The sequence below is a fragment of the Hakea prostrata genome, chromosome 4 (genome assembly GCF_041222555.1).
Source record: "Hakea prostrata isolate BN-2017 chromosome 4, UWA_Hpros_2, whole genome shotgun sequence".
Lineage (NCBI taxonomy): Eukaryota > Viridiplantae > Streptophyta > Magnoliopsida > Proteales > Proteaceae > Hakea > Hakea prostrata.
Window position 1 is genome coordinate 50,730,012 of NC_142603.1, and position 20,883 is coordinate 50,750,894.

Here is a 20,883-nt window from a genome sequence, read left to right on the forward strand (position 1 = left end):
TATCTGTATAATGTAGGAGGTTTTACAATTAAGATTTTCGGCCCAAAATGTTAGTTTGACAGAAAGAAGATGAACACAAATTGTTATTTAAACAAAATTAAAAAAAAAAGATAGATTTTACAGTATTATGTCAGCCACAGGAAGAACAGCAACAAGGAAGCCTGTGATTCAGATTTCAGAGCAGGAGCATAAGCCATAACATTAATGTTCTAGTTGTTTAAACCATTTATGCTTTTGGGCCTTTGACTTAATCGTTAGCAATATAAGTTGAACTAATGACTTTTAATCTACATAGAAATCTATATGGGATAAAGTTAAGTTCAAAGTCTCTATTTTAGATGCTCTCTTATAAAAAATAACCCTATGATAGATGATCCACCCACAGGAATTTTGGAAATTTAGTTGGTACGGAAAAGAAGGGTTTCAAAGCTTTGTAAGTGACTAAAATTACAGCCATCATCTTTATTTTTGAAGTAGCTAAATTTTACTGGAAAGAGATACTGCAACTTTGAGGTTTGCTCCTCTGGATTTTCATCAATTCAGCCTCAGAAATCCAAGGATTCAAGCACTTTGAATTCTACTTACAATCACATTTACAATACAAATTACTGTGTATGGAAACATAGTTGTCAATATCTATAAACCATAAAAGTTCAAACCCACAAGGAAACATGAAAACAAAATCCAGGGAAAATGTGTTTTTGTGGACAAATTTAGCATGAAAAATGCATGATAAGTTGTCTCAACCTCCAGAAGTTTCATTACCTTGATGTTACACAATCACCCAATATAACATAGTTTGAGGGAGCTCGAGGCCTCCAAAAGGTAAGGTTGTAACCAGGCCCATTTCCTGTAGAATGAGATCATTAAAACCCATTTAGCGAAATTAGTACTGGATGACTTGCCAAAAACATTCTTGCAGCCATGATGACCAAAAGAACTAAGGATACAGCTAGCACCAGGAGAATGAGGTGCAGTTTGAGCTTAAAGTAGGAGTTCAACACTGCGTGACAAGGTCAATATACCTTTTGAGGATGTCCAAAGTCTATCAAAATGGGTGCAAGAAGCCAGTGGATCTGCATTTCCATAACGTAGTGCTGCAACGGCCTGATTTTGCAGCTTAATGACGAGGGAAATAACACTCAATGAAAGGTGGATGCATATGTCAGTCAATATCACAGATATATTTGTCTTCTCTTTGACTGAAGTATATGCCCCAGAAATGTCCACTGGATCAAGAATAATGAGACCTGAACCAGCCTCAATTGTAAGATCTTTCACCAGGGTTCCTATCCAAGTATCAGTTTCTTTTGAAGCATATCTGCTGCAACACAATCATTCAGAGACCATTATATTCAGTGTGAAGTAAATTATTTAACATCACAAGAAGGGTGTAACCAACAGAAGGTTCTCCCCCTACAGTATCAAAAAGAATGCATTTCATTCAAAGTGAAATGCTCCAGAGAAAAAAATGACTCCAGGACATCTACGCTGTTGGGCTATGGCGCAAATGAAAACAACATTGGAATCATTAAAGATTTGATATTTTCAAACTCTGTGTGGAACTCATTAGAGGCTTGGGAAACAATGAGAAGATGTGTACAAATGAGATATCCAGCAACAAGAAGAACGAAAGGGATTGAATAGAAGAACTCCAAGCATTTGGTGATCTCAGATGTGTCCATATCAACGGAACAGGTGACTCATTATTTCAATTAATCATTTCTTTGGACAGAAGAAGATTATGGGAACACTTACATGAAATCTCACTTATCAGATTCCATTGTGGAAGGCACCATTTTTTCTTGATCTACGTTAGAGGGTGAATCCTATTCTATTTCTACTTGGTACATTGATTATCAGAGACTTCACAATTAAACAGTGAAGTTTTAATCTCAATCGTGGCTCTCCTCTTGTTCTCTCATCTACTCTCTGAAATTCACAAGGTACCAGAGCAAAAGGGCACATAATTCCTTTCAAACTCAACCTATTTCATCTCTGATAAAGTCCTTAACACCTAGAGATCCATGATCCATCTACATTGGTTTGAAGAGCCTTTCTCAACTTGCGATCAAAGGGGAGCAAGCACCTTACGTTGCTCTTTCTGGAGGAGTATCTCTGAAGAAAAAGGAAGTCAGATAACAACTTCTTGAGGATTTAGGCCACAACTTCTAGTTTTTTTTTGTGGAGAGTTCATACATTATTTTTCCTGAAATTGTGGACTGGCAAGGAGAATCTGCCAGGCATCCTCTCTATTCTTGGTATTTTTCTGTATGCTGTTTGAGAAGCTTTTGACCAGAAGTTGTGATGTGGATCTGTTTAATAATTCTGAGGATTTTGTAAATCGTATTCCAGTTTTTCTTTCTGGTTCGATTGTTTATATAGTGGGGCTGATTGGATCTTGCTGTGATATATATATATATATATATATATATATATATATATATATATATTCCTTTTTCTGATTTGGGGTTGGTTTAACTGCATCTTGATCTGAATTTTGTTTGTTATCTTGGGTCTCTATTTTCACTGGGCAGTCGGTGGTTGAAGTTTGTTAGCTAGGTGTCTATAGTTTTTGTGGATAGTGTATGGTTGAAGTTGAATTTTTTATTGGGAAGACTTTGTGGGGCCAGTTTTGGTCTTATCTTTGATCATGGGAGAAATTGACTCTGTACCTAATAAAAGCACCATAACTTAAATCACCTCTTCATCCTCTCATCGGTTGACTAAAAAGAAATTGGAGGATGTATCTAACTTTCATCAGTGGAAAGCTCTAGTAAGGGTTATTCTCAGTGGACAAGGAGAGCTAGATCACTTGACTAAACCAGCCACTAAAGGTGATGAAAATTGAGTAGTTACTGATGCACGCATACGTTGGACAAATGTGCAACTCTACTGTATTGTTGATCTTGTGATTCACTTACAGACTACAAAGGATTTACAGGAATACCTAAATGTGTTATATTTTGGACAGATCTGTAAATACCTAAATTTGTTATATTTTGGACAGACCAATCTATCCAGAATTTATGAGTTATTACAGGACTTTTATTGAGTTGATAGGAGAGGTATAGATCTCAATCAGTATTTTGCAGACTTCAAAAGAATGTGAAGAATTAAACAGTATTCTACCTACGACGTAAAAACAATGCAACAACCAACCATGATGATTTTTTGGGAGGTCTTGGAAAGGAGTTTGTTGCCGTTCAAGCACAAGTTCTTGGCAGTGATCATGTCCCCATAGCAGACAATTTTCCAAAGTCCTTTCTGTTGCAAGAGAAAGCCCTAGCACTACTGCAGATGGTTCAGCTCTTGCTACTGTGTACTTTAGAAGGATGGAATACAATACAGAATCATGGGAGTAGCTCTGGTAAGAATTCTGGCTTTTAAATCTCTTCCGATAATTTAGGCAGACCAAATCTTGCCATCACTCGCCATCACTCTGGTAAGTGTTGGACACATTCAACGTATTTGTTGGACAGCTCATGGAAAACCACCACACACTGCTAATGCTGCCACCACTACAGAGAGCACTCCTACAGCCACTAGAGTTCAACCTGGGAGTAAGACTGCAAAAATGAGCGGAGAAGATTATGCTCACTTTTACCTTCTAGGTTACTTAATCATAGCCATCCACCACCAACCTTGTTTAGATAGGTTATGTTACTGCTTGTCTTTTGTCCACATCTCGCTTTTGGACCATTGATTCAGGAGCTTCTAATTATATGACGGGGGCCATAGGTATCTTTTCTTCCTTTTGTTCATTTTCTTCCACCATTACACCAGTTGATGGTTTCCATACCAATGTTAAAGGAATGGGCACTGTCTAACTTACTGATTCTCTTACCCTATCTTCAGTCCTTTACATACCTAACTTCCTTTTCAATTTATTTTTAGTTCATAAACTTACTTCCATTTAGAACTATTCTGTCACTTTTCCCCCTCTTTATTTATTTATTTATTTCATGATCTCAAAACAAAGAAAACATTAGGTAGAGGCCATGAGTCTATGGGGTTGTATTTGTTCTAGGACACATCACCCATTGCTTGCTCTAATATCTCTATTCTGCATCAAACCCATTGTTGACTAGGACATCCCTCTTTAAAAAGTTTAAAATTAGATAATTGTTTTCATTCTATTTATAGTTTAAATCTATGTCTTGTCAATTTGGGAAGCTACACCGTGTGAGCTATCTGACTTGTGTTAATAAACGGTCTTACCAACCTTCTCTTCAGTTCAATCTAATGTAAGGGGGCCTCACCCTGTTACCTCTGTTTTGAAATTTCAATACTTCGTTATTTTTGTGGATGACTTTAGCAGAGTTAATTGGATTTATTTAATGCCCTGTGGTCCTTCCAGTAGGCATACTCACTGCTAGCTGAAATCAGATCTGTTTGATACCTGAAGGAATCTGTCAATGTAAGTTCAGCTTCCCTTTAGAATAGCCATCAGTTCCATACCTCAAGAAATCCTTTTCAATGTAGGACTACATCACAATCTTCCTTCTAAATAATGTAGTGCAGCAAGTCTCTATGCAACTCTTGCTTATTCCTATTCCTTCAGCTCTTCCTTTTCATTCTTCTTCTTCTTCCCAATGTCACTAAGTTGCATTTTGTCAGGGGCTCCAAAACCTAGTTCTTAAATCATGGCACCAATGTCTGCCCTTCTTTTGAAGGGGTAGAAAAGAAGAATCCTCTAATAACCTAATACCTATATTGGTAGCACTTAAAATCCATCAGTTCCGCTACTCAATTTTTTCTGGCCTGATGGAGTGATACGTGGAAATGCTACAGAGTTTCTGCAATTAGAGTACCAATAAAATACAAGAAAGAGGATTTAGGGTAGCTAGTTATTTCTGCTTCTAGAATTCAAGTTTTCAGCATTATTTTATTGTTTGAGCACATGACTTAGCTGTCTCAGCTCTTATTGTAGTATTTGACTTCTTCTGCATGCATATTTTAATCTAATAGCGGTCCCACAGAGAGAAGCATATTCAAATAAAGATTTTTGTTTTATTTGATTTCTATTATCATTAGATGTTTTACATTGTTGCGTGCCTTATCAGCTTGAGCTTTTGGGATGAGCGGTTGTAAGTTGTAACATGATACCACAGTAGGGCATTTAAGTGTTCGATTCCGAGGGAATGCGATGGGACCATGAGGTCCACAACACTTTCTCCTCTTGGTGCTAGTGCCATGTAATGGTGTTTCCACATAAGTATTACATGCATGGCCTGTCTACACAGACCTGCATGTGTCAGAGTGGTTGAAAGACACTATTGTTGTCCTCACTCCTCACTCAACAGCTTGAGTCATATTATTATGTAAATGCAGGAGAGTCGAGTAAAAGCTTGAATATGTTTTTGATTCATGATGAATATAATACTCGTGAACTAAAAAACAGAGAGGCGCTTTATTTGAGACAAGCATTTTGGGAAAAGCATTGTTTAATGATTTATGTCATACAATTACCAAAAGGACAGTAATTCTATACGCTACTTAACTCAGCAAATCAGTCAGACATTAATAAAAGTGGATACTCACATGAAGCTTAGATCCATCTTTGCTCGGAGAAACTTTTCACCATGCAGAGAATCATCAAGGAAAGACTTTGTACTGTCATAGAAGGTGAACTCAGGAGAGACAACCTACAAGTGTCAATTACAAAGATCCAAAGACCATCAAAAATGTACAAGTTATAATTTAAGGGGCATAACAAGTGCAACAAGCCTGTTTGACAACAGTCAAAACATACGGAGCCTTAAATCTGTTCTGCAACAAGGATGGTTCCTTACTTGAACTCACAACCAGTAGGCTGCAATGGACTAAACTTACAGATGCACAATGGCCCACCAGCTACTAAATGAATTGTGTTGGACGACTTACATCATAGTATGTCTCATTTGCGCTATAGATACACAAAATTAGAAATAAATACTTCTCACTAAATACCAAGTTTTAGCCTAAGTAGACCCTAACCCTCCCAAGATGGGCCTTCAGTTCATGGTGGAAGATCTCGCGAGATATCTCGCTAAATTGAAGTAGCGAGTTAAGATGAGAGTCAAGATGGGAGAGATGGAAGATCTCGCCAAATGTGATCCAACCACATGCTTTAAGGGGTTTTAAAAATGGTAGGAGACTCACCAGATATCTCATTTGGCGCGAGACGAGATGGACGGCGAGGCAGGGGGGAATCTCGCCAGTCTCGCCTCTCGCCACGCCCCCCCGCCCCGCCCGGCCCATTTCTTTTTGGTTTGGTGCCTCCTCCACCCTCTCCGGGCTCTCTCTGCTTGTTTGTTGCTTGCTTTGGTTTTTTCTGATGGTTGGTCTCTTGGTGGTTTCTTTGTTGTTGTCTGTTCTGCTTTCTTTTTGCCTTGGTTCTTTTCTGTGCTCTTCCCTTCCTCCTTTCGTTCCTGGGTGTGTCCTGGGTTGTTTCTCCGCCCCCGTGTTCAGGCCTTTGCTTCCGTTTCCCCTTGCCCCCCCGGTGGGCCCGGTGGCCGTTGTCCGTCTCCCGATGGTGGTCTCTCTTTTCGGTGGGGTCTCTCCGGGCGGTCTTCTCCTGTTCCCCTTCTCTGGGGCGTCTCCCTCCCTGCTGTTGCAACTCTCAAAAGTCACCGAAAAATTGATTTTTGGCCAGAATTTTTTGAGGATTCAACTAGATTTCAACTTCTAAACATCCTTAACACATCTACAACATCAGATTATCTTCATTCAAGCCTATTCAACTAGATCTTCAACAAAGGTAAGATTTTCCCCCAAATTTGATTTTTTTCAAATGAAATGTTCTACAATGGGTGTTTGAGTCTAGTATAAATATATGTTGATCTACTAGCTTTGATCTACACCTTCATGGAAACAAATTTAATTTTTTGCAATTATTTAATTTTTTGAATTTTCGTATTTAAAAATATAATATCCAAAAAATTAAAATTTAAAAATATAAAGAAAAATACGTATGATAAGAATGTGATTACCATTTATGTTAAACTATATTGAGAAGGTGACAACCCCATGCAGTCATATTTTGTTTATCATCCTCGCTGTATTTATTTTTATATAAATAATTAAATAAAATAATTATGAAAAATAATATTTTATTAAAAAATCTCTCTTATTTTTTTAATGCTCATATTATGTAGTTTATTTTAAAAATACAAACAGATCTGTTGGAGCATTGTATATATGTTATCTTAGAACAGAGTGTGTGTTTTGCTATTTTATAAATTGTTTTTACATTTTTTAATTATCTAAAAATTATTCTAATGATTATTTGGGAACATTCATGTATGCATTTTAGTATTGTCAACTTATAGCTTAAATGACAACTAGTGGGAGTGGCGGCACTGGCAGTGGGACTCAGAACATTGCTTAGCAACATGGGGATCCACTGATTGCCGACAAGAAAAAATCCTGATGCAAATATTGCCTCAAGACCTTGAATTTTGGTGGTTCAACCAAATTAAAGCAACATTTGGTTAGTGGCTAAAAAGATGTTGCCAAGTGTCCCGAAGTTCCTTTTAAAGTGCAAAAAGAAATTGCAGCAATTTAAAAGTGAGGGAGACAAAAAAGGATGATATGGCACAAAAGCAAAGGGAATTTGAGGATACAATGCTTTGTAGACCTTTTGTTGACGTTGATGAGGAGTCAGACGACGATGAGGAGAGGAGGAGCGGTATGGGTATTAAGTCACAGGCCAAGTGAAGATAGATAAAGGCTGCAATGGAAGCTACCAGATAGTCCTTACATTTTGAGAATGTGAGGCAATATGAACAGACAAGAGGAGAAGGTGGTTTGGGGTCAAGGGCATCCATGCCACCTAGACACAGTTTTCATGGAAGTGGGGGAAGTGAGAGGACTGAAAGCAAGAGGAAGACTACACATTATGATGCCACATTTAACCAAGACCCCTCCCTCTTCAGGCATCAAGACACCTACCCAATAAGCATTCCATATATGTTAATTAGAGGTAAAGAAGACAGTAGGGAGGAGGTCGTTAGGTTGGCGATCAGCAAATTCATGCTCTACAACAACATTGCAGCCAACGTAGCCAAAACACCATACTACTAGGGGACGATCAACGAAATTGCTAGGGCAAGTGTAGGGGTTAAAGGCCCAACAACTTGGGAAGTAATGAATAAATATTTACCAAAGGTGAAGCAGGATGTGGAGTACATTGGCTTATTGAGGGAAAGATGAGCAACATATGGTGTTACTGCGATGATTAATGGATGGAGTGGTCCTACTAGACAGTCCATCATTAATTTCATGTTGAGCACTTGGCCTGCAATGGAAAGACATCCTTCCTTAAGTCAGTGGATGCCTCAGATAAAATCAAAGATGCTGAATACCTTTACAAGCTTCTTAGGCAGGTGGTCCTCGAGGTAGGGCCAAGCAGTGTTGTCCAAATTGTCACAGATAACGGTGCTAACTTCAAGAAAGTTGGTGAAATGTTGATCAAGAAGAAGAGTAGTAGGATCCACCTCTTTTGGACACCATGTGTAGCACACTTGATTTATCTTATGTTGAAGGACTTGGGGAAGAAAAAGTCAATCAATGATGTGGTTGACAGAACTAGAAGGGTTAGTAATTTTGTTTATAACTATGGTTATGTGTTGAAGATGATGAGGAACCACTGTAAGGGTGATCTAGTCAGACTTGGATTGACTAGATTTGCCACCAACTATGTAGCTCTGAAAAGCTTCCAAAAGAAAGTGGTGGGTCTACAGCACATGTTTGCAAGTGAGGAGTGGTTTAATTGGCGTAGATCTAGCCATCCTGATGCAGTAGTAGTCCAACAAACCATTGCTGATGTTTTCTTTTGGAGGCAGCTGAATAGAACAGTGGGCATTTTAAAGCCTATTGTGTTTGTTTTAAGGATGGCAGATTCGAAGAAGAAGCCCACAATGCCCCTCATATATGCTGCCCTCCAGCAAATGAAAGAGTTAGTTAGAACTGCTACCCCTGGCTCCTTCAAATCCTACAAGAGGATTATCGATGATAGATGGGAGACACACTTGATGCATCCTTTGCACTTGGCTGCTGAGTCACTTTTAAGTCTTTAAGTTTTTGTTGAATACTTTGTTACATTGTTAATTTGTTATAAGTTATAATTTATAAACAAGTAAACAACCAAATCACAAACCAAATTTTTTATTTCCACAATACAAGCTTACTACCTCAACCCAAAGTACCATTACAAAAATGATCCAAGGCTTAATGTAAGGTTGATGAATGCGGTGCAAGATGTGGTGGAGATGTGCCAAATCCCGTTATGCAGGGGATAATTAATGGAGAGGTGAGAACTTATTTAAATTGTTTCTTCAACTTTTTGCATTGGTGCATATACAGTAGTAAAAGGACAATAATTGAACAATTGGTGTACAAATCAAGGAGTTCAGGGATGCCTCTTGGAGTTTTGGAAACTGGAAAGCCTTCTACGATTATAACTAGGCAAAAAATTGATCCTAGTAAATAGTCCATTACTATAACTTTGTAAGTGATAACTGATAAGTCCATAACACTATAACCTATAAGTTATATAAGTATTAAGATTCACTTGCCTAATGCATTCTTATATTTGGTTATGCAGCTGACTTGGTGGGTGTTATATAGAACTAGTTCGCCAAATCTCAGGGACAAAGCAATTAAAGTACTCTCACAGACTTGCTCATCCTCTAGTTATGAGAGGAACTGAAGCACCTTCTCACTCATCCATAGTAAGGTACAGAACATATTGGGGAGTAAGAGGCTCAAGGACTTTGTGTATGTGCATTACAACATGAGGTTGAGAGTAGGGCTCATACAAGATGATATGGATGACAAAAATTGGGAACCGATTAAGTTGACTGATATATTCCACGAGCCCTCTGCAGAGGATGAGGAAGATGATGTTATATACCAGTAGGTTAGGGATCGAGGTGGCCCAGTGCTAGATGAGCTAGGAGGGCAGTCGGATCCTACCACTGCTGCTGCCACCATGGGTTCAAATGTTGTGGCTGACCACATGTCTTCTTATGAGGGTCAGGCTGCTATAGCAACATCAGCAGAACCAAGTGTACCATTTGTGGAGCCACCTGGCTGACTTGAAACAGTTGCGGCGATGTCTAGTAGTGGGAGTTCAGACAATGCTGATGATACCATCCCTCAAAGTCAGCCATCGAGTCATGGAGGCAGTCAGGCTGGTGGTGTTGCTAGTGGAAGTTAGGTTCAACAAAGGGAGTCACCTCCACTAGGTCGGAGTCGTCCGACACATGCGAGCCACGGTTCCCCTGTTGCCTGGACTTATACTTGGAGTAGGAAGAGCAGATCAAACCAAAGACAAACGAATGATGATGCGACCATACAGGATCTTGAATTAAACATGGGAAGCATGAGCCTAGATCATGGTCATAGTGGTTCACACCAGCACAATCTGCCTAGTTAGCAGTCATTGGAGTACCTATACGAGCATCACAACATCAGGTCACATTACATTGGGTATTCTTCTTATGGAGATCATGCTATTCCTCAAAACCCTATACCTGGAGAGTACACATATAGGAGTGAAGGTGGGTTGATGACTGACTGGTTTAGAAACCCCTACCCATATATTCAATGGCAAAACGAACAGCAAGAGCAATAATGGCTCTTTCACCCACCCATGATTGATGGTCACCCCAGAGTGTTATTCCTCTAGTATTCTGACATGGAGATATATTGGTCCCACATTAATTGATATGTGACATGCTACAGTGATGAGTTGTCTTAGGAGTCATATGTAGCCACCGTTCAGAATCAGTTGATGTAGAATGCTGAGTGATACTCTTGGTCTCTTACAGTCTTGTGAACTTATGGATTATGATTTATGACTTACTAAAACTTCTTATGGTTGTAAAATTTTGAAGACATTTGAGTTCTTTGATAGTTTGATGTGTAATGTATTTGATACTTGATAGTTTTTCCTTTTTTTTTTTTTTTTTTTTTTTTTTAATGAATATATAAATATATATATATATATATATATATATATATATATATATATTTTATATATATATATATATATATATATATATATATATATATATATATTAAACGCAAGGAAACAAGATACCAAGGCCTTTAAACAGAAGGATGAAAAGGAGAATTAAGACCCCAGGAGACAACAATAAGCCTGTTCGTTGGGGTATCATCAACAGGGGGATGGAGAATAGCTATCAACCTAGAAGAAACATCAAAGTAGATGGCATTCCAAATCCTATCTATAGAGCGGGATTTGGAGGTCCATCTCCTAAGATTGCGCCCCCACCATAGATGATGGATCAAGGCATAGTACACTAGCTTACCAATCCGATCGTAAATGGAAGAGCCTGAAAAGTTTCTTAAAATCCAAGACCAATCTCGAAAAAACCCATAGGATTGCCTCGAACGGGGCCAAATGGAAGCAATAGCTTTTCCCCAGATAGATCTGGATAAGGGGCACGAAAAGAAAAGGTGCTCAAGGTTTTCCCAACCATTCCAACAAAGGATGCAATTGGGGTTAGCGGGGATATGGCGGTCAATAAGGAATGATTGGGTGGGGAGGGCGAGGTTAAAGGCTCTCCAAAGGGTAAGGGAATGGCAGGGAATGTAGCCTTTGAACCAAACCAATGGGGGCCAGGGGGACTTAGGATAATGGGATCTGATGAGGTTCCAAGCAGATGAGGTGGAGAAGGTTTTGGATGGGGAAGGGAGCCAAACAATGTGGTCTCTAGAGGAGTTAGAGAGAGGGGGGAGGGATTCCCAAACCTGTGTGAGAATGGGGAGGGGGGTAGGGATCTAGGACCCATTTGAGATGAAGTTAAACAAGGGCGTGGTTTTGGGATACAGGTGCTATAGACAGTACGGGGCCAAAGAAGTTATAGAGAATGCCCATTGGATGCATGGATCAAGCCAGAAGGAGGTGGTGGAACCAGAGGAGATGGAAGTAGAGATAGCAGAGATGGCTCGGGGACGCAGCAAGAGAATTTTCCTCCAGACCCAAGAAGGATTGGAGGGCATAGGGACAGTCTAAAGGGAGTTAGACCGGAGGTGGAAAGAGTAGACCCACCTAACCCAAATAGAATCATGCTTTACAACAATTTTCCATATAAGTTTGAGGAGGCAAGCTAAATTTACATTAGTGATCCAATGGATTCCCAAGCCTCCTTCAGAGGTAGGGCGGCAAATGGAGGACCAATTGATTAGGTGGATGAAGCGCGAGGCCTCTTGTCCTTTCCAAGGAAGGCACAGAAAAGAGACTCCATGGCTTGGATGGTAGATTTGGGAATCAAGAAGATCCTGCACCAATAGATACTTGACACTTGATATCTCTACAATACGTGTTGTCTAACCTTGCATTTCACAGCATTTTAGTTTTACACATAGGGTCGACTTAGAAGACATACTTAGGGTTATTTTCTCACAAATCCAAAGTCACTAGTGTGTTCAAAAGGCCTTAAATAGGCTGAATACCAAGTTTCAGCCCAACCGGGTCCCTAAAACCCACCAAGATGGGCCACTAAGTTTACGCCAAAAAATTGGTATATCTCAACTAAGATCTCGCCATCTTGGTCGAGATCTCAGTTTATTTAAGTGGCGAGATCTCCCATCATGCTCGAGTTCACTCGAGTTGGCCTGTTTTTTTTTTTTTTTTTTTTTTAACCCAATCTCAGCCAAGATCTCAGTTTTCTGGCTGACCGAGATCAGCCTTGAGACCGAGATTATGAACCTTGACGAAAATCTTGCCCCATCTGTGTTGAAAGTTGAACAATATTGTAACTACAATTGATCAAAAAGGAAGGAGACAAACTGCCAAAGGAAGGACATCAAACTAGGGTAAAAATCGAGACAGCAGGTCTGTTACCAAAAACCAGATGATGTTATTGGGCTTTGGACCATTTGGTTTTGAAGAAAAATCCAAAATCAATATGTCAAGATATCAGGAGGACTTCCACCGTTTATTCTTTTTGAGGTGAAACCCATTATTCCATTCCTATTACGTACATAAACAACAAAACTCAAATCTCCCCCCCCCCCCCCATGAATGGAACAATCATTAACCAAAAGCCCCAACAGGGGGAAAGAGAATGTACAAGAGGGGAGAAGCAAGAGGGGGAGGAAAGAGAAGGGGGTTGTGTGGGAAGCAATCACAATCTACTGCTCGGGAGAAATGTGGAGTTTAACCCTTAGGAGACAACAATAGTGCAAATAATTGGTGTAGAAAGGCAACCCCACTACCTAGGTAAATCTTGATATTAAAATGGCAGAAGCTCGAATGATCATGTCCAAATCTTGGACTAGAAAATGGGTCAATGTCATCTGAGTTGAATGAGATCACTGGCAACTTTATCTACTCACTTCAGGGTGTGGGAGAATGTGACCTATTCAAATATTACATTAATCATTTTCATCATGTGGTTCCATCAATGGAAGAAAACACATGATTGGAGACTGTGAGACACATAAATTATTCCTATATTTATCCAGCTAATCTGATACTGGATACATTTAATTTCCAGATGAGAACTGGATACGAGTTGATAAACTGCAAAAGTATTTTAGACCAGATCTAAATTTGGAAATAGTGCAACAGTCCCATGTTTTCTATGCTTATTCCCTTAGCTATATCTCTTGGATTACAATCATTACATGTCTATTTCCAATATATTATGATCAATGATAAATAAAATACATACAAAATATATGGAGATACAACATACAATCAACACGCAATTCTGCTACAGTTACAATACAAGGTTTGTCGTGAAGCTGCTATAAAATTATGCAATAAAAATATTAAGATGAAATTTATTCAGAGATAAATTAGTGATAGGAGAAGAGAATGTAAAAAGATCAGCCATAAAACATTGTCCGATTAACTTGCTTGGGCTTTAAAAGCAAAGAGAATGTAGAAAGGGGAGCAATAAATTATTGAATAATTAACTTGCCTGAGCTTCAAAAGTAAAATTTTGCATCCAACGATTACTATTATTGTGTGCAACAGGACCTGATGATGCCACTACTGATCCATGCAAATGGTCCATACTCTCTCCCCTCCTACCAGAAGAGAGATTTTCTGAAAAAAGGAGGTCAACGCCATCTTCAACAGAAACTGAGTAGCTGCTGTTACCGTCCAAGTACACATACTTCCTCAAAAGGGCAGCGTTCTGGTGGATGAAGTAGATGTTAAAATGAATTTCCAGAAGGGAAAAATGGCTTGTTACAGAAATAATATAGCATGTATTAGTTATTGTTTAAAAGAACTAACCAATAATAGTATGTCTTTTCATTTTCCACATAGTAAGAAAATGAATAAATACATAAAATATAAAATAAAAAACCCATCACATTAGTGCCACAATACCAGAATTTGCAACATCTATGCATTCTAAACAAAAGGAACCAGAAAATCAACATAATCTTCTAGAGTTCTAGTCCATGATCATGGTCCTCGATTATGCAGACAAACTTCATCACCCAAGGACGTGCAGTTTAGAACAGAAAAAATGACCGTAAACTGACTGCTTAGGCCTCACCACATACTTCCCCCCCCCCTCTTTAAATAACATAATTTATTTTAGAGTTTTACTGATGTATGATGAGGAGCCCAAACTGTTGGTTCAAAATTCCACAGACAAAACTTAATCTGTCAAGAGAAAGGAGTTTGTAGAACTCTATCTCAGCCTTTAAACACCTTTAGAGACAACAGATCTACCATAATATGATACATTTAATGACCTTGACTACCAACAGAATAAACAACTCCTATGAAGGAAGATGTTATATGTGATTAAGTATAGGCCTCTGTAGTGGAATTTGGAAGACAAGAAATTATGGTCACTATTATCCTTCCACCACATTAGGAATAATATTTATAAAGCTCAATCCAAATCTAAAGTCAAGACACATCTGAATTGTAATCAGTTCAATAATTCAATTTAATAGGTTCCACTCAATGGTTGGTTCCAGACTATGTCCTCAAAACAACTCATGAGCTAGAAATAATCATTTCCCACACTGAACAGGGCTAGATTTCCCAAAGATGATCCACTTAAACTTAGTTTCACCACCCCAACAGAGGATTCCATAACAACTCTCTCCCATCCCTTCCCCCCCCCACAGTTTTTTCCCCCCCCCCCCCCCCCTTCCCTTTTGGGGGGCCCCCCCCCCGCTCACTATAGCATGGGGTCGAGTTCCTGATTTTCTCAGCTAGGAGTCGATTTTTTTGTTGTGTTTCTTGAGTGGTGAACCGTGCCGCCATTCTCCTCTCTGGTGCAGCTCTTCATGGACATGGTTCTGACAATTCATCATGCTATTGCCACATTAGCTGACATAGTCTCAAGCAAAAATTAGGAGTCACAATTTGAAACAAACTCCAAAATAGACTAGGATTACTGTTCACATGAACAGTGAATTTAAGACTCAGACATTCAAAACACTCTAAAGTAAAACGAAAAAAAAACAGGATAAGTTCTGGGCAAAAGTACCTCTATTTTTACATTCATGAACCGAAGGTTCTTACCACATCCAACAACAATAATGGGCAGACATCTAGATGCTGGCGTTTCTTTCACATCAACTTCTTCACTTAAACAGATTGTGCCCCCACAGCCATCATATATATATTCATCTACCCCTCGTGCATCAGCTATTAACTGCCTATCTGATGACAAATACAGCACATCTTCCCTCTGCTTGTACATAGATGATGACAGTAATATGCAGTTCTTTCTAGTTATAGGATCATTCTTAGGATCCAGCATCTCCTCTTTGCCCGTTATTGATCTCAAAGATGGCACAAAAAACTCACCAACAGCAAGAAGAAAATCCAGAACAACAAGAACTCGAGGCTGCTGCACACGGACCACAAATGAACTACAAGAAGACCGTACTCTATAGTCCATTAACAGCATAGTTGAATTAGGGAAACCTATGTCAGAAGTATCTTCAGAGTTCATCCTCACAGAAGCACTTTTAGTAAGAGAAACAGGATGACACTGTCCAGATGCACTGGAGGAAGATCCAAGCATCAGGCGCATTTCAGGTCTCGTATCCAGACGGCTATCCACAATGGAAAATACAGGTATAGTAACATAAAAATCTGTTTCAGACAATGAAGTCATACGGTATGACACCCAAAGACCTTCTACCTGCAAAACAATAAAATAATCATAGAACATTAAAAATAAACAAAGAAGTACTTATTATTTACCATATGTAAAGATAAATTAAATCCATTTCAAGTAAGACATCATTTTTTATTAGGATAAAAGAAGCCATGCCAAGATGTGATAGGTGAAATACTCACAGAAATATGAGCTAGAGGTGATTCTTCGTCAATGCAACTACACAACTCAAGTAAAGCAGAGTTGACTTCGACAGCTGCGACAGTAACGGTACGTGACAGGAAGATTTGACTATTAATATTGACCTTGTCAGCTAGCATGCGTATCGCATCATTTGGATCCGATATATTATTGCAGAAACTGGGAGGAAGCTTTGGCTCCTCACTTATATTCATGTATGCACAATCGAGAATAACACCATATTCCTTATCAGACATCACAACATGCAATGAACCAACCTAACAAAAATTCATGAGAAGGAAAACATTCAGAAAATTCTAACTTCCCAGATGAATGATAATGAATAAATAAAAAAGCAATGAACCACAATAAAAATTCAATTAAACTTGAGAATTCTAGGATCTTGTCATCAGGTTGAATAGTTTCATAGCATCAGTGAAGGGTCACCAGTGAAAAGTCAATGGATATACCATTGACAGTGGCCAGCATCATTCTAATGGTTGTACTACCAAGCTAGTCACTACGATACCACTTTGCTTCACAATTACAAATAGAAATGGAAAAGGGATAGGAAAGGACAAGCTTATGACCCAAAAATTTAGCAGAGTGTTGATTAAATATTAAATAAACTTCACAACTCCACAATATTTCCAAATGTTTTCCTATTTATGATGAGCTTCTAAAGATGCCATGAGTTAGTGCAAAAGAAATTACAACAAAAATCAAACATGAGTTTCCTAACAGATACATATGTCGGGAGAGGATATTATTTTTTTTTTGCATGTTATCCAGATATGTAGTCAATACAAATTTGATTAGCAGCTTCCAAGGTGCAAACACAGAAAGTTAATGATATAAACACTTTGATTACAAACAGGGAAAAAAAGAAAGAGAATGTCACATAGTTGTCAAGGTGACAAGCCAACCAAAGGCAGTCAAGGGGTGCCCTAGCCATTAGGGTGCTTGCCAAGGCATCATTTAGGGGCCTGAGCACACACTTTAAGTGGTATAACAATGATATAATCATGCTTAGATGCTACACCAAGAATAAATGCAAAAGAAATCATGGTCATTTGAACGAGATCTCAGACTCTGAGTCTGCCCAGCTTTATGTTTTCACAAAACTTGATCAAGTCAAGGCGAGATCCAGTCTCGTATCGACTCTGTCTCGCTCCTCTTGCCTCCTATCTCACCAGTGAGCTTCCACCTTCATTTGGGTCCGATTTTTTGCCGGATTCTTGCCGCTGCTAAGCAAGGTTTAGCACATCTAGATCACAGAAACAAGACCAATCAAGGCCCTTTAGAGGACTTCTTCAAGCAAGCTGGAACAACGTCCCTAATTTAGTGAGAGAGATGATATTCTTGACCACCTCATTAGGTTGGTGAACAACATAGAGCCGACGGTAGAGGATCTAAGAGATGTGGTCATGGTGCTGGTGGAGCTGGGCCTTGATTGATTTGATCTCACCTTCTTCTATTATGAACTTATGAAGTTATGGTTTATGAACTTATGATGGTTGTACTACTGTATTCTCGAGTGTCAAGAATGATGATGTTGTATTCTACTCATATGGATGGAATTCTGAACAATATAAGTTATTTGATGCATCTTATTACTTGGTTTTCAATTGTGTGTCCTAATGGTTCTATATTTCATGTTTTATAACCTTGCATGTTCATTCACGCAGCATTGCAATTTGAAATTTAGCGTCAAGTTAGAACTCACATGTAGGGTCGTTTTCTCACAAATTTAGGGCCACTTGTATGTTTAGAAGTCTAAAATAGGTTAAATACCAACTTTGAGCCCAACCTGAACCTTAAAACTGCTTGAGATAGGCCCTCAAAATTTATCAAATCTTGCCCAAGATCTCGGCAACTTGAGTAAGATCTTGGTTTTTCTCAAGGATGAGATTGCCCTTGAGAGTGGGATCTTGAACCATGAAAGCCATATCAAAGGTCCAATGCAATCCAATGACTACATATTAAAAATGACTTAAAATAAACAAAATATAAGATACAATAATTGCATAGAAAATTGACTTACAATAAACAAAATATAAGACACAATAATTGCATAGTTGTCATAAAAGGTGGAGGGGGAATAGAATAAGAAACATTAGAGAGATCATAAGAAAAAGCAGATATAAAAGAAGGCATCTAGCTACAATACAAGGAGGGCCAAGGAGTCCAAGGCAATGCTTGATAAATATGCAATGCAGAATAGTTGAGATATGACAATCACCTTAACTTCAACAGAAAATGTTGGAACTTTCCTGAAAACATCCCTCAAACTGCGGCGAACATAAAGATGAAGCCCTTGTGCTTTTTGTATCATTGGCTTCCCTATATGACTATCGATTCCAACAGCCACATTGATTCCAACTATCTGCAGGATTACTTTTTCTTATTTGGAAGGACTAACAACTTACAGAAAAGAATCAAGAAGAGAAAAAATAGGAAAAAGATCAATATGGAGATCATCCCATAAGGAGCATCCACATAGAATACAAACAGCCAACCCTCACAGGATTTCCATATGTAACATGTGAGAGGGAACCTATAACAATTTAGCCAACAAAAAATTTGCAAGAGGGATCCCTAAAAGGAACATACCTCAGCATGAAGAACATCAAGATGAACAGCAGAAGGATCATTGTCTGGGAAGCCATGCCAGCTAAGTTCATTTATTATTCGTAGCTTGCCCAACTCAAGCTGCAGGAAACTGAAACAATGAAGAACAACTTCAATCAGAGGATATATGTATATACGATATATCCAACAAGAAAAATGCCAAACAGAGAAAAAAGGGTAATAAACCAATATTATGAGAATAACGATACACAACAGAAAGAATGCCATAAAAATGAGACATCCAGAAGAAAACAAAAAAGGGCACAATAGGAGAAACAAAATTACACAAACCATGCCATTTGAGAGCATAGTCGTCAACGATTTGGACATCATTTTGTATGTCCATGTATACCTTATTATCAAAAATCAATACCAAGCCACATGAAATCTTCAAAAGATCAACATTAAGCCATATCAAATGATGTAGCCTCAACTAAATGAGGCACAAGGAAACGTACAACTTGATTAGAACAAACTTATGGGACAAAATATGTCTGGTTTTGGTAGATTTATTTAGGCTTTATGCAATAGGTTACATGGGGTAACCTCAAAAGTGGTGCTTGTATTGCTTAATGGGTCCATAATGGTATGGCATTATAGGATTAGGTAAAAGGAACGGGTTCCTAATGTGTTGGTGTGGGAAGGAAGTTTAAAAAATCAATAATAGAAATGGGGCAATATGGGATTATTTCTTGAGATGGGTAAGATGAATGTAACTCATAAGAAGAGGATGCTCGGAGGGATTATAGGTATGGTGGAAAGGAATACTCTTTAAAATTTCAAATCATTTGCATGGGTGTGGAATGGTGTTCCTGGTTTGTTAATTTAGGGCTTCTAAAATGTAGTGATTTTTGAGAAAAGGCTGTGGGGGATGGAGTAGACAAAGAGGATTCAAAGATAAGGGGAAATGTGCGGATCATGTGTATAAGTGAAAGATAGAAGCATTCTAACGGATAGATCTTCAGATCTGATAGAGAAGTTTTAATGAATCAAGTGTGGCATTTTTGGCTTGAATAAAAGAAAATAAAAGGGGAAGGAAGGTGGATAGGGTATTTGATCTCCTTACCTAGATAGTGGCGATAATGGCAGATCTATCAGAACTAATTCCACCATCAGCAAAGGGGAGTTAAGGGTTCACCTTTTAATCACCTAAAATCCAAAGTAACCTTTCTGGACTTTGAACCACCAGGGAATGAGGGAAGCACCCGAGTCTACATTGAACATGGCCATGCCACCTCAAACGACTTATTGGAGATACTCATAGACCAGCTCTAATATAATCATTCACTATCTTATCCTTCCTAGTTTTGCCACTCATCCATCTTAGCACCCTCATTTCTGCTACACTAAGTTCATCTACATAACGTTTTTTAACACCCCAAGACTCTTACATCATACATCATAGCCGGTCGAACAACGTTCCTATAGAATTTCCTTTAAGCTTTGTAGGATACGTTAATTCTTCGAGAAACATCATCCTCAATATCACTTTTTTTTTTTTAATTTATGATTGAACCAAGGTTTACCTAAAACTTGAGAAATTTCCTTCTCATCAAGTTCCACCACGCCATCATTCGCCCGATCATGTCCAATGTTACAAACTAGAATCATGTCTTTGTTCTACTTAGTTTAAAACCCTTTGATTCCAAAGTTGCTTTCAAGTTTCTAGGATTCTAAATTGGTATAATCCCTACTCATGTCTCATCTGCCAACACAATATTATCTACAAAAAGTATACATCAAGGAACGTCGTCTTGAATGTTTTTGGTTAATTCATCCATCATAGTTCAAATAAATATAGGCTTAAAGTTGATAATTGATGTAGCCCAACTGTAATTAGGAATTCACTACCTTGTCTCCCCACCGTTCTTACACTCGTCATCGAACCATCATACCAAGGAATAAAATACGATCGAAATTTCGATGTTTCGGTCAAAATTTCCGTCAAAAC

At 38.5% G+C, this 20,883-nt stretch overlaps 1 protein-coding gene across 2 annotated transcripts in view; it reads right to left on the bottom strand.

The window, feature by feature from the left end:
• LOC149019414 (uncharacterized) overlaps positions 1-20,883 on the bottom strand; it is a 134,461-nt gene that overhangs the window by 42,723 nt on the left and 70,855 nt on the right. The window contains exons 31-38 of one of the 2 annotated variants that reach the window (XM_089153429.1): positions 18,915-19,023; positions 18,544-18,687; positions 16,304-16,579; positions 15,483-16,145; positions 13,944-14,162; positions 5,545-5,648; positions 1,026-1,321; positions 766-850 (exon numbers count right to left, since the gene is read on the bottom strand). In XM_089153429.1, the coding sequence (XP_089009555.1) occupies positions 766-850; positions 1,026-1,321; positions 5,545-5,648; positions 13,944-14,162; positions 15,483-16,145; positions 16,304-16,579; positions 18,544-18,687; positions 18,915-19,023 (1,896 nt within the window). Of the gene's footprint in view, positions 1-765; positions 851-1,025; positions 1,325-5,544; positions 5,649-13,943; positions 14,163-15,482; positions 16,146-16,303; positions 16,580-18,543; positions 18,688-18,914; positions 19,024-20,883 lie in introns of both variants that reach the window. The other variant, XM_089153428.1, reaches the window with a different exon arrangement.